Source organism: Mytilus edulis, chromosome 4, assembly GCF_963676685.1.
Source record: "Mytilus edulis chromosome 4, xbMytEdul2.2, whole genome shotgun sequence".
In the NCBI taxonomy this organism is placed as follows: domain Eukaryota; kingdom Metazoa; phylum Mollusca; class Bivalvia; order Mytilida; family Mytilidae; genus Mytilus; species Mytilus edulis.
In genome coordinates this window covers 38,586,125-38,601,190 of record NC_092347.1, presented here as the reverse complement: position 1 = coordinate 38,601,190, position 15,066 = coordinate 38,586,125, and the positions used below count along the sequence as shown (strand labels likewise).

Here is a 15,066-nt window from a genome sequence, read left to right as displayed (position 1 = left end):
GTAAATGAAAAGACAATTCAAACATGTATAAGAAATTAAACGAAAATATAATAGTTATAAAGACGCTGTTTATTATCCACACGGACAAGGAATTAATAGAGCATACTTACCAGTGATATTGGCAATACTTGGAAATACGAAAAGAAAGTAATCTTCCCCACCAATTATCTGCAAAACAATAAACATAGAATAAACTATAAACTACCCCTTTAATTATTACTTTTAAGAATTATTACTACCTACTGTTTTGTTCTTAATTTTTGTTATAGATGCTATATAGAAAATTTGGCTGAAGAATATTTTTATACGATGCACATTTCCATATAACTTATATTTTCCAAAAAGCATTATTTTTTTTTTAATAAATTGATTAACTCTGACTTTTGAACATTTCAGAGACAATGACGTATAAACCTTTAATTGTACACGTGAGAGCACTTTCGATGAAATTTTCTTGTCCGTCAAGGTGCTTGTCGAGAAACCTCTAATAATCACCTGGTTATCATTGGCGTCTAAAGAATATTGTTGACAGACCAGTATAGATCCCACCATTGTTGGTTCTCGATCTAGATCTACATAGTAATAACGTGGGATACACATATCTTCGCCCATCACTGGACCAAAGAATTCAGGTACGAACCAATAGTATGTTCTCTTTTCTCCTGGAGCTGTTTTTATCTTACCTTTAGTCATGATTAAATAATGAATAATGAATAATGAATAAATATAATTAAATCAAAAATAAAACAAAAATGCACTTATAAGGGGTTAAATTCACTAAGACATCGGAATGCAAATATAATATTTAAACAATATATTACATGTTTTAATGGTGTAAATATTTTTTTTTATACAAACGACTAGAGATTGTTTCTATTTATATACTTCCTAATCCGTGTATGGTCCAAATTTTAAATTTTCCGTAATCAATGCTCATTTATTGCGTTATATATTCCAATTCGCTCTCAACTTCTATGTATAGAGCGCCAGTGGCAAGTATTAACTATACACTACGCGAGTCTGGCATAAGATCAATTAAGCCTCATATCATTAGTGAGTTTTGAAACCACCGAATCGATGCCACTGCTGAGGGACGATTCATTGCAAATGGTATCACGTACCCGGCCCAGTAGTTTGCACTTATGTGGTTGAAATTAGATATTCTTGAATGTTTATTTTCTGTAAACTTATTGTTATGAAAGGCTGACATATTCAAAACTGTAAGGTTCTTTAACACTTGGGTGTAGATTTTCGTACACGTGTTTTGCACATTTCTGAAATTGTGGTCATGACTGTTCTTTAACTTCGTGATATTGAATTCAGCTTTGCAGCTGTTTTGATTCGTCACTAAGCCTGGAATGTTTGAGTTTTTATAAGGGTATTTTTACAATTTTTAAAGATCAGGACACAAACAACAGTTAAAACATCTTGTTTTTTTATATTCACCACGCGTTAAAAAAGTCACTTCATATTATAATCAGTTCTGGTATAAACATTACAACAACTTTATAAACTTCAATTCTGATTCCAAAACTAAGCACGTCGACTGAACGTATTGGTAAGATTAGCAGAACTATTTTAGGAACTCCAACTCCAGGACACGGGTAACTTATACAAAGGGGCAAATAAAACCTAGACGACAGTACCGAAGTTGAATTAAACTAACCAACATAAAGTCTAAAACAAGACAACACTATTACTTTGAGATGAACTGGGACAAAATTACAGGCAACATTCTTCAAAATACTGAGCAACATGAACCAAAAACAGCCAATCATTTCATAATAACTACTCATTGTGTCCTTAAACTTTTGCAGACATTACTTTAATTTACAAATTATAACCCTTATTTCAATATTAACCTTGTTACTAGCACGTTTCTATTAACGAAATACAAGCCCTGAATACCGTGTCGAGATGGTAATAGTTCGTTTGCAGTTATAGTTGGAATGTTGGTGCATATTATTTGAAAGTTCACAATTGGAAACTCAAATCTTATTTTCAATGTATAAAGTTTGTTCTCAATAGTTCCTCATATAAATACAATAAATACAAGCGGTTGCCAAGACATGCATAACAATCCCGTCCAAGTGGAACAATGAAAGACTGACCAATTTAAAAAAAATGCTAAAATTCAATTTGAACAAAATACATACAACCAGGCAATATTGCTATTAATGATTACTACTTATAGCCATAACTATAGCGAAAATTCATTGGGATGGAAAATATGGCAACTTATTATGGCAGTTATGAGCTGAGCTTACCAGATACATTGTCGTTATAGACTAATCCTTCGTATTCTTTATTAGTCCTAAGGCCAGCTGGTTTGATTGTAATAGTCTTGTTTAACTTATCATAAAATACGATTTTTATAACATCTCCAACTTCAGCTTTAATTACTGGAACAAAAACTGTCCCCAAATAGGATTCTTTTTCACTCCTTTGAGCTTCTTTATCGAACTTTCTATTTGTATAAGCAAACAAACTATTTCTGAAATTAAAACAATAAGCAGTCCGTTATGATAACAAAAATATGACCGCAAATATAAACAGTTTCCATTCTCAATTTTATAAAACATGGTGAAATAGCTGCCTATCATAATCGTCAATGAAAAATTGTCAAGGCTAATATTTATCACCAACTATAAGGACATTTGTAATCTATTGTATTTAAACGTTCTGTTAACAAAAGGTGTGTTAATCTACCATAACTTGATTTTTTTTTATCTTATCTGTCCAATATGTAGATTTTGTTATTTTTTAATCAGTAGTGTCATTTGTATCTTAAGTTTTCGAGAATTCTCAATCTCTTCCAGGTTGAACACAACTATGCAAAAACTGTTATTTTAATTGGTTCTTTTCAAATTTTGTGATTAGGTTCCAATCAGGTGGAAAACAAGCCGTCATTCTTTTTTTAGTACTTATAATATTCTTCTCCCATCTATAGTGCGAATCCTAAAAACGAGCCTAGAAATATTAACTTTTTACATGTCCTTTTTATTTTGTTCTAATCAAATAAAAGATCAAAAGATATGGCGATAATAATATTCAGTTATTTTCTTTTTAATCATGTAGGAAGGAAATCACATTTTCCTCTTAAACATAAATTTAACTGAGCGGTACAGTCACTTTACATGATAGTTTACACCGACAAGTGCTGGATTTATTAATAAAGTTAATAGTTTACAATACCTCAATTGTCCATCCCAAGACCTGTTTTCAGCAGAAATATAATATTTTCTTATCTTTGTTGAAGTATCTATTATTGGTCTAGGCTTGTCACACTTTTTGATAGTAACCAGTGCTTGCATTCCACCTATAAACGATAGGAACAGAAAATAGGTACTAACTAAGAAAGTCATAAACATTTGAATTGATTCGTGGATATAGGAATGAAAACTTGTTATCGATAAATAAAGTACAGTTAACATTACATTTATCATTCATCTGTCTTAATGCGATCTGCCCCGCCACCTTCTTGATTGCGATATTTATCCGTATTTTCAATCCAACACCAAACTTGAGTACTATTAAAGCTACTGAGCTTGGGGACTGGGTCTGATTGGAGAGGCATCGAACAAGATGTAGAACATTAACGATACCAGCTTAACTTAAATGCCACAGTTTGCCGCAGTGATATGCCGCAGTTTGATGCAATAATTCGTAGCTATGATGTATTTTTTTAAAGCAAAACTTTCAACTTTTATCATGATGTATGTTTTGCCCCATTTCTCGAGTTTCTCACCTTTTTTGTGATATGCAGATGTTGATGACAATAGCCATATTCCTTCCTCAGATGGAACAACTTCCGCTGTAAGAGAAACACCAGAAAATACTGGAAGCGTATCATATCTGGAAAAAGAGAAGATATATATTTGAAATATAAGAATTTTTATTTTGTAAAGGGATAACTTGCAAATTACAAACCTGATTCTTTTAAAAGTATAGAAACTAAATTATGCATGTTTGCTGATGACACTCAGCTTTTTAACAAAAATGAGAAATCAGTAGAAAAATCTTTTGATGTCCTAACGCTATACGAAAAAGCTTCGGGATCTAAAATTAATTTTGATAAAACCAAAGGTTTACTTATAGGATCTCTTAAAAGGAAAAAACTAAAATTTAATAAAATTAAATGGATCACAGGTAGTGTAAAAACCCTCGGAGTAAATCACGGATATGAAATTGATAATGATGCTATATGGCAAAGTATAATAGAAAAGATTAAAAACTGTGTCCACGTTTGGAAAAGCAGGAAACTTTCATTTAGTGGTAAAACCTTAATTGTAAAAAATTTCATATTGCCCATGTGTAGTTATGAAACTGAAATGCGGGGAATTCTTGAAAAATATTCAAAAGAAATAAACAATATTATTTGGAATTTTATATGGGATGGGAAAGTTAACCAAATAGAAAGACAGGTTTGTTGTCTTGATATAACAAAGGGCGGAATGGGCATGATTAGTATAGACTTATTCATTAGAAGTAAACAAATAAAGTCTCTTTATCGTATTCTCCATGAACCATTAGAAAGCTGGAATGCGATTGGCAAGTATTGGCTTCGACACTTTGACAACAAGTATAATGATCAGTATTTTTTATGTAAATGTTCAAATATTAAAGGACTAAATATTAAAAATATTCCTTTATTTTATCAGAAAATGATTTTTACATGGTCTAATTTTCTAAAAATTGGAGATAATCCCAAAACTAAGAACGAGGTACTTAATATGAGACTATTTGGTAATTCAAAAATTTCATTTCAAAATAAGCCATTGTTTTTTTCTTCCTTTCTAAATAGTAACATGAAATATATCAAAGACATATGGAATGTAGAAACCAACAAATTTAACAGTTGTTGTTCTATATTTGAAAAACTTGGAGATAAAAGAAACTGCATATCGGAATTTTCAAGAATTAAAAGTGCAATACCAATTGACTTCTTACAAATATTAGAAATTGATAATGAAATTAATAAGAAACCAAACATAGAATTGAAACTTTCTAATGAAATGGTTATATTAGACAGATCTGGGAAAACAATCAAACCAAAAGAATTAAAACTTAAATATATTCGAGACATGATTAATAAGAATATACATCCAAAATGTCAACTTAAATGGCAAGAATTTTATGGCCACGAAATTAATTGGAAAATAGTATGGGGCAATTTGAAAAAGGTTAAAATCACCAATAAAATGAAAGAATTTCAATGGAAATGCATTCACAATATCATATATACGGAAAGTAGACTTAAAAAAATGCAATTGTCAAACGGAAAATGTCATATTTGCCAAACTGTAAATAATACTGAAAATCTGCAACATTTATTTTTCGATTGCAATACAACAAAATTAATCATTAGTAAAATCAAAGATATTTTTACATTATGGAATATTCAATTAGATGATGATAATTTAAAACAGTTTATGCTTTTGGGAGATAGCAGTGGTCACTCGAACCAAAATTTACTTGTAAATCTATTCTTTATTTTGACAAAATGGTCCGTGTGGAAAATAAGAAACAAAATTAAATATGATGGGATAAAAATGTCCTCTACATATATTTTAAATCTTTGGAAATCATACATGGTAACACATCTGAAATCTGTACCCTGTTATTTATCAATTAATACATTAGACAAAGAGAAAATAAACACATTAATTAATTTCATACTATAAGTACATACCTTGCAGGAGATAGCAGTCATGTTGTCTGGTTTTTTTTATATCTCTTTAATTTATATTCAATTTGATTACGGTAATCCATGGTTTAAAGATGCACTCGATTATGTTAAAATATTATGTGAATCTGGTTTATAGGTGCACTCGTTTATGTTTTTATAATGTTATATTATTTACCACTAGTAGTACATTCTATAAAGATATTCCTTTTTCACTCATTGTCATATAAAAGAATATAAGTATTATTACATGTATACTATTTTTTTCGGATAATATAGTGCACATTTTTCAACCTCCTGCTTCCCGGACAGTTGGCTTAAATGTAAACGGGAATCCACAGTTTGCATCCTGGGCAACTGAGGAAATTGTAAACAGGAAATATTTGGAATAAACAAGTATCAATTTAAAAAAAAAAAAAAAAAAAAAAAAAACCTGATTCTTTTAGTGATGTAAGCCTTTTAGCAGGTTTTCATTTTGTACTCTATTTGAATGTACTTAATCATTATGGTAGCAAAACTAAAGGCAGTGAATACACAGTTACATCGTCACGTTCGGGTAAAATGACAGTCGCGTCAAATGGTTATGAGCTTCTTTTTTTTTAAATTATTTTTCAGGTTTTTTTCTGACAATTTCAGTTTTTTGTTAGAATTCAAATTCTTTAGCAAGACGTGTAAACCAAGAATCATTTTAGATAACTCTCTTTCGTGAACAGATTTCAGAGTACTACCACGCTTTGTTCTTAAATGCATAGATAATGTAAGACATGTGTTATTGCATAATAAGATATTTTTCATGCTACCTCTTGTTTCTGAATTTAAATGACTGTCCATGGAACCTGACAGTGTGAACATCATCAGTTCTACTCAGTGATGCTACATGGAGCCTCGTCTTGGCACCAACACAGAACGTTAAATCAGGTAAGTTTCCATACACAAAACCATTGATGGTGTGAAGCGTGTTCGAATCGTCCTTAGATACATTAGCAAGATGACTCAGGTTTTCGTCAATTTCTCCGAAGTAAAAGAAGGCATCTTCGTCTTTCTTCAAAACTTTGTCTTTTGAGAAAAGAAAGGCGAAGATGGAGAAAAGCAACAACATTGATCTTACTCGTATAGTATTTATCATGTTTTCTATTTTTTATGTGTCTATTTTACAGTGAATTTGTATAATCAGTGATTATGTAGAATCACTGGCTAGTTTAGGGATTATATATAATCCCTAAAATTTTCAGGGATTATGTATAATCACTAAAAAACGTTAGGAATTATACATAATAACTGAAATGAAAAAATAGTTCTATTTATAAAGAAAATGAATAAACTTTAATGTCAAATCATTTATTCCATAAAATCATATTAAAACATCATTATAAACATAAATTGTAAAATGTTAATCACAATATATCAAAGTGATAACCCCATTTCTTTTAAATGTTAGGCACAATATATTAAAATGTTAAACACAATTTATCAAAATAATATGCTTCACATGTTTTTACCACAACATCCACATTTAAAAAACCTTTTCCTGCACATATCGATTCAGATTTTACGACACGCCTAAGACAAATAAAGTGTTCGGTAAAAACATCTGAAGGTACCCCCCAAAAAGGGAATTAACAACCTCGAACTGGTTTTTTGTGAACAGTTGCCATTATTTTTTTCGGGTTTTCCTTTCCTTTCTAACCCTGTTATGAGAATATTTCACCAAATGCCAGCTTCCTCTAAACTTTTGTTGTATTTGTCAATCCTTAGTTCTGCCTGTTTTTCTATACATTAAGATGCAAAAGTTCTCTCAGTTTGACTTTCTTGTTCATTTGATAAAAAAAACCCACACGCACACACAAAAAAAAAAACCACACAAAACATATGTTTCATAATCTTCTTCACCATTTGTGTTACATGTACCACAAATAACATGCTCTGTGGATTTGAATATCCATTTGACGCTGACTTTTAATAAACAAACAATACATGTAAAGTTGTCGCTCTAAAGGGAATGTTGATATTAGTCTTCAACTTTATCTCGAAATCCTGTGTTGGTTATATCTTTACGATCATACTCTGTGTTTAAAAGCAAAAATATTTCATCTGGCAAGGATTATGAAAGACAAAAATTATAATTTGTCTATATTAATTTTTTTTTATCAAAGAAAGGATACTTAAATTATTGACTATCTCTGAAATCATATTAGGGCATTTGTAGAATAATTATCAAAATGTTATCTCTATCTATAATGAAATTGGCCCAGAAGTGGCAGTGGAAAATATTTTGTAAAAATTTACAAAAATTTACAAAATTTATGAAAATTGTTAAAAATTTACTATAAAGAACAATAACTCCTTAAGGGGTCAATTGACCACTTTGGTCAAGTTGACTTATTTGTAGCTCTTACTTTGCTGTTCATTATTGCTATTTACAGTTTCTCTCTATCTATAACTAGAGGCTCTTAAGAGCCTGTGTCGCTCACCTTGGTCTATGTGCATATTAAACAAAGGACACAGATGGATTCATGACAAAATTGTGTTTTGGTGATGGTGATGTGTTTGTAGATCTTACTTTACTGAACATTCTTGCTTCTTACAATTATCTCATCATCTCAATTTAAAATGAACTTGGCCTATTAGTTACAGAGGAAAATTATTTTGTTAAAATTTACAAAATTATTAAAAATTGACTATAAAGGGCAATAACTCCTTAAGGGGTCAACTGACCTTTTTGGTCATGTTGACTTATTTTTGATAATACTTTGCTGAACATTATTGCTGTTTACAGTTTATCTCTATCTATAATAATATTCAAGATAATAACCAAAAACAGCAAAATTTCCTTCAAAAATTTCAATTCAGGGGCAGTAACCCAGCAACCAGTTGTCGGATTCATCTGAAAATTTCAGGGCAGATAGATCTTGACTTTTAACAATTTAACCCCCATGTCTGAATTGCTCTAAATGCTTTGGTTTCCGATTTATAAGCCAAAATCTACATTTTACCCCTTTGTTCTATTTTTAGCCATGGCGGCCATCTTGGTTGGTTGGCAGGGTCACCGGACACATTTTGTAAACAAGATACCTCAATATTGATTATGGCCAAGTATGGTTAAATTTGGACCAGTAGTTTTAGAGGAGAAGATTTTTGTAAAAGATAGGAAAAAATTACGAAAAATTGGTAAAAAATGACTATAAAGGGCAATAACCCCTTAAGGGGTCAAGTGACCATTTTAGTCATTCAACTTATTTGTAGATTTCACTTTGCTGAACATTATTACTGTGTACAGTTTATCTCTATCTATAATAATATTCAAGATAATAGCCAAACTAGAGGCTCTAAAGAGCCTGTGTCGCTCACCTTGGTCATTGTGCATATTAAACAAAGGACACAGATGAATTAATGACTAAATTGTGTTTTGGTGATGGTGATGTGTTTTTAGATCTTATTTTACTGAACTTTCTTGCTGCTTATAATTATCTCTATCTATAATGAACTCGGCCCAGTAGTTACAGTGGAAAATATTTTGTTAAAATTAACAAAAAGGAGTAGGTCCGGTAAGGACCGATTTTGGCCTCAAATTTCAGGTTCATCTGACGAAAGATTTTGACCACTTTTTAAACACTGAAATGTCTATTTCATTTGAATCAATTAGTTCATGTGAACGATTTTAACTGATTTAATCATTAAAACGATCCGATTCAAGCTCAATTTATGAAAAATCTACCAAATATGCCGAAAAATTTCACTTTCAGATTTTTTTTGGTCAAAAATGAAAGTGGCCGCATCCGTGTTCATCCTCAACCTTTATATATGCTATGTATTATCATAAAATACAACTTACATTTCAATATAAAGGATGAACACGAATGCGGCCACTTTTGTTTTACACGAAAACCGTCTAAAATTTAACTAAAATGCTAAAATTGTGATGATTTCAGTAATTTAGCATGACTTTATGGTGCTAGTACCCAATATATGTGCATTGTATTGTCAAAAACAACCCATTTTTATGAAGTAGAAGCATTCTACTGTCCAATAAATAACTAAAAGTTTTCAATTTAACAATTTTGTAAAACTGCTATATTTTGGGGCCAAAAAGGGACCTTCTCCTTTACAAAATTTATGAAAATTGTTAAATATTGACTATAAAGGGCAATAACTCCTTTAGGGGTCAATTGATCATTTTGGTCATGTTGACTTATTTTTGATAATACTTTGCTGAACATTATTGCTGTTTACAGTTTATCTCTATCTATAATAATATTCAAGATAATAACCAAAAACAGCAAAATTTCCTTCAAAAATTTCAATTCAGGGGCAGTAACCCAGCAACCAGTTGTCGGATTCATCTGAAAATTTCAGGGCAGATAGATCTTGACTTTTAACAATTTAACCCCCATGTCTGAATTGCTCTAAATGCTTTGGTTTCCGATTTATAAGCCAAAATCTACATTTTACCCCTTTGTTCTATTTTTAGCCATGGCGGCCATCTTGGTTGGTTGGCAGGGTCATCGGACACATTTTGTAAACAAGATACCTCAATATTGATTATGGCCAAGTATGGTTAAATTTGGACCAGTAGTTTTAGAGGAGAAGATTTTTGTAAAAGATAGGAAAAAATTACGAAAAATTGGTAAAAAATGACTATAAAGGGCAATAACACCTTAAGGGGTCAAGTGACCATTTTAGTCATTCAACTTATTTGTAGATTTTACTTTGCTGATCATTATTACTGTGTACAGTTTATCTCTATCTATAATAATATTCAAGATAATAGCCAAACTAGAGGCTCTAAAGAGCCTGTGTCGCTCACCTTGGTCATTGTGCATATTAAACAAAGGACACAGATGAATTAATGACTAAATTGTGTTTTGGTGATGGTGATGTGTTTTTAGATCTTATTTTACTGAACTTTCTTGCTGCTTATAATTATCTCTATCTATAATGAACTCGGCCCAGTAGTTACAGTGGAAAATATTTTGTTAAAATTAACAAAAAGGAGTAGGTCCGGTAAGGACCGATTTTGGCCTCAAATTTCAGGTTCATCTGACGAAAGATTTTGACCACTTTTTAAACACTGAAATGTCTATTTCATTTGAATCAATTAGTTCATGTGAACGATTTTAACTGATTTAATCATTAAAACGATCCGATTCAAGCTCAATTTATGAAAAATCTACCAAATATGCCGAAAAATTTCACTTTCAGATTTTTTTTGGTCAAAAATGAAGCCGCATCCGTGTTCATCCTCAACCTTTATATATGCTATGTATTATCATAAAATACAACTTACATTTCAATATAAAGGATGAACACGAATGCGGCCACTTTTGTTTTACACGAAAACCGTCTAAAATTTAACTAAAATGCTAAAATTGTGATGATTTCAGTAATTTAGCATGACTTTATGGACTAGTACCCAATATATGTGCATTGTATTGTCAAAAACAACCCATTTTTATGAAGTAGAAGCATTCTACTGTCCAATAAATAACTAAAAGTTTTCATTTTAACAATTTTGTAAAACTGCTATATTTTGGGGCCAAAAAGGGACCTTCTCCTTTACAAAATTTATGAAAATTGTTAAATATTGACTATAAAGGGCAATAACTCCTTTAGGGGTCAATTGATCATTTTGATCATGTTGACTTATTTGTCTTACTATGCTGTACATTATTGCTGTTTACAGTTTATCTCTATCTATAATAATATTCAAGATAATAACCAAAAGCTGCCAAATTTTTTTAAAATTACCAATTCAGGGGCAGCAACCCAACAACGGGTTGCCTGATTGGTCTGAAAATTTCAGGGCAGATAGATATTGACCTAATGAACAAGTTTTGCTCTAAATGCTTTGGTTTCAGAAATATGAGCCAAAAACTGCATTTTACCCTCTGTATTATTTTTAGCCATGTCGGCCATCTTGGTTTGTGGGCACGGTCATCGGACACATTTTTTAAACAAGATACCCTTATGATGATTGTGGACAAGTTTGGTTAAATTTGTCTTTATAGTTTCAGGGAGAAGATTTTTGTAAAAGATAACAAAAATTTGCGAAAAATTGTTAAACATTGACTTTAAAGGGCAATAACTCCTTAAGGGGTCAACTGACCATTTTGGTAATTTGACTTATTTGTAGATCTTACTTTGCTGAACATAATTGCTGTCTACAGTTTATCTCTATCTATTATAATATTCAAGATAATAACCAAAAACGGCAAAATTTCCTTAAAATTACCAATTCAGGGGCAGCAACCCAACAACGGGTTGTCTGATTCATCTGAAAATTTCAGGGCAGATACATCTTTACCTAATAAACAATTTTACAACATGTCAAATTTTCTCTAAATGCTTTGGTTTCAGAGTTATAAGCCAAAATCTACATTTCACCCCTATGTTCTATTTTTAGCCATGACAGCCATCTTGGTTGGTTGGCCGGGTCACGCCACACATTTTTTAAACTAAATACCCCAATGATGATTGTGGCCAAGTTTGGTTTAATTTGGCCCAGTAGTTTCAGAGGAGACGATTTTTGTAAAAGCTAACGACGGACGACGCCGGACGCCGGACACCAAGTGATGAGAAAAGCTCACTTGGCCCTGTGGGCCAGGTGAGCCAAAATCGAGATTTTTCTAAGAATTGGCAACTGCATTTAGCAAAAAGTATTCTCGAATAGTGGAAATATCAATATGACGACAAACCAACCACACAATGAATCGTCCAAAGACTTCCAGAGGGCAACACACATCTTCAACAATAAACAGTTGTCTATACAACATGTCATGCTCAAAATCGTCTCAAGTCTTTAACATTGTGTTAATCTTACTAAAATAAGATATCGAAAAAACGCTTTCAAATGCTTAAAAAGTAAAAGAAAAAAAAAATACCGAACTCCTAGGAAAATCCAAAACGGAAAGTTCGTAATCAAATAGCAAAGTCCATAGCTAAAACACATCAAACGAATGAAGAACAACTATTCTTCAAAAGGTACATGTATTTTCTTATGTAGAAAATTGTGGATAAAATCTGGTTTTATAGCTAGCTAAACCTTTCGCTTGTATGACAGTCGCATAAAAAATCATTAATATTAACTTAAATTATTATTATTATTTGTATTTCAAGACAAACACTTACTAGAACATACAAGGATGAAACCAAATAAACCCGTGTTGACATCTTTGATAAAATCGACATCTGAATGATAGAGATGGGAAATGCATCCTTCCCCGAACTGTGGACCACTTTCTTCTGTGATGTTCCAAGAATATCTATAACTACTACCCGGTGATACACCTGTTTGACCATCATATGCACTACCTGTGGTGAAAAAACAAAGTTAATACGAATATGAAACAAGTAAGGAATGACAATTTGGAAAGATGAATACCAAAACGATCTGGTGCTAGAAGTGAAACTAAAATCACTTGGAACAAAATACTATACAAATCAACATATATGCTATTCTGACTAAATTTATTTTTACTTTGATACAAAATGAAAAATGGAAGAATTAAGTGCTGCACCAATACCCTCATCAAAAGTAAACTTTTTTCAAAAGTAAACTTCCTGTAAACTTTTAAGTACATGACATGCTAGTATACAATTTTGTTTAGGCCAACTGAAGCCCGCCACCAGATGCGGGATTTGTTGAAAACCCATTGGTGGCCTTCCGCTGTGTTATGCTATTTGGTCGGGTTGTTGTCTCTTTGACCAATTCCCAATTGAATTTTGCTCAGCTGGCCCCTAAACAAAAAGGTTTACTAGTTCAGTGAAAATGGACTCATACTGAAATCCAAAAACATATGAATGAACTAAAATAAAAAATCCTATAAGATCAACCCAGGCTCCCGACTTATGACAGGAGCCAAAAATGCGGTTTTTATTACCTTCATTTGCTTTTGTGTAAGGTACTCCGTGCGGATGTATACTAAGACTATGTGATGCGGTGTTGTTGAAAATAACTATCAGTTCATCTCCAACTTCAACTCTTAGAATTGGTCCAATAAAACCTAAATAATCTGGAGAGTCTCTGGTGGTGTTGAAATATCGATCGGTGTATTCTTTGTATATTATTTTGTTGTAAACGTGTTCTATGTTCTGTTCTTTAAGGTCCCTCTCAGTTGATCTATGGAGAAATTATAAATAACGTATTCGTCATCCTAAATACAATAACATATATTGGGAATATTTATGAAGTAAGCACCAGTCATTCAAAAATTATGGATGTCATTTCACTTGCTGCAATTGTTTTAATCCATTTAAATGGTTTCAATTCGTGCTAAACTAGTGGAATGTACAAAATCAATAAAATATGACATGTAGAAAAAAATAATAGAACTGCATTTGATTAGTAATATCTTTTTTTGTCTTATATAGGCGGTTACAGCGTCAATGTAGGGACAAGTTTGACCCTTCTACGGCAAATGTGTTGTGTTACAAATTACAGTCAAACGAGAATTTCCTTATATTTTACTTAAAACTTATACTAAGTGGAATACAGTGCCTTTGAAAATCTTCGATAAAGGTTTTTTGGCATATTCCAGATTTTAAAAGCAGTCATATTAAAGTAATCAGAAAATCTAAGAAACTTACGATACAAGATTCCGACCACTTGGAGCATAATCCCACAAGATTTCTTCAGCTGCAATATAATGTATTTTCTGTTCGGAATTTACTTCAATGGAATAAAAAGAAAACAATAAAACTGCAACTAAAGCGTGCATTTTGGGTTTTAACTGTATAAATGATATACATCTTGCAGTGTACATGTTATTTCCTGACTGATGTTTTCGATAGTATTTTCACTTAAAGTCATTTCCGGAAATGCAAACAATGCACTCGATCTACTTACATGACATCTTCCTTGACCTTAGAGATACTTAAAAGTAAAACAACAAATGGGGAAATTGACCGAAAAATGAAGAAATGCCTGAATATTGTTCGTGTTAACATAATATAAGAGACTTTAAATTAGAACTAAATTCCAAATGTTAGAAAAAAAAGATATGTCAATTCACCTCCATATAGCAAAATAGAATACCCCCTCCAATAAAAAAACATCGAAAACGCCGGTTATATGTTAGTCGTAGATTGTGAAGAGTGATAATAATAATTAAAAAGAATCAAACAAACAACTAGAGGTTGCACTTTGTAAATACAGCTGTTTCTCAAAACACGCCTCTTTTGGGGAGTAATTGAATATTCATAGAAAATTCATTTTGTTTACATACTGGTTCCCAGTTATGCTCTTTGTGTTCCATATCGCAGAGACAGAACTTGGGAATGTTACCAGTAAATAAACACGTGCATATTGTTTACATTGAAATCTGTGGTAACCTTTCATTCGAGGTAGGGGTAGTTAAGAAAATTAGTGTAAGTTTAAACTCTGA

At 31.6% G+C, this 15,066-nt stretch overlaps 1 protein-coding gene across 3 annotated transcripts in view; it reads right to left on the bottom strand.

Moving 5' to 3' along the window:
* Positions 1 to 14,453, bottom strand: part of LOC139521850 (hephaestin-like) — a 331,235-nt gene extending 316,782 nt beyond the window's left edge. For 2 of the 3 annotated variants that reach the window (XR_011664079.1, XM_071315510.1), the window contains exons 1-9: positions 14,270 to 14,453; positions 13,564 to 13,802; positions 12,812 to 12,994; positions 6,487 to 6,742; positions 3,749 to 3,855; positions 3,196 to 3,319; positions 2,268 to 2,494; positions 496 to 683; positions 111 to 168 (exon numbers count right to left, since the gene is read on the bottom strand). Coding sequence is in view for 2 of the 3 variants with exons in the window: in XM_071315510.1 (XP_071171611.1) it covers positions 111 to 168; positions 496 to 683; positions 2,268 to 2,494; positions 3,196 to 3,319; positions 3,749 to 3,855; positions 6,487 to 6,742; positions 12,812 to 12,994; positions 13,564 to 13,802; positions 14,270 to 14,445 (1,558 nt within the window). In the remaining variant the exon portion in view is untranslated. Of the gene's footprint in view, positions 1 to 110; positions 169 to 495; positions 684 to 2,267; positions 2,495 to 3,195; positions 3,320 to 3,748; positions 3,856 to 6,486; positions 6,747 to 12,811; positions 12,995 to 13,563; positions 13,803 to 14,269 lie in introns of all 3 variants that reach the window. The other variant, XM_071315509.1, reaches the window with a different exon arrangement.
* Between the last annotated feature and the right edge of the window lie 613 nt (positions 14,454 to 15,066).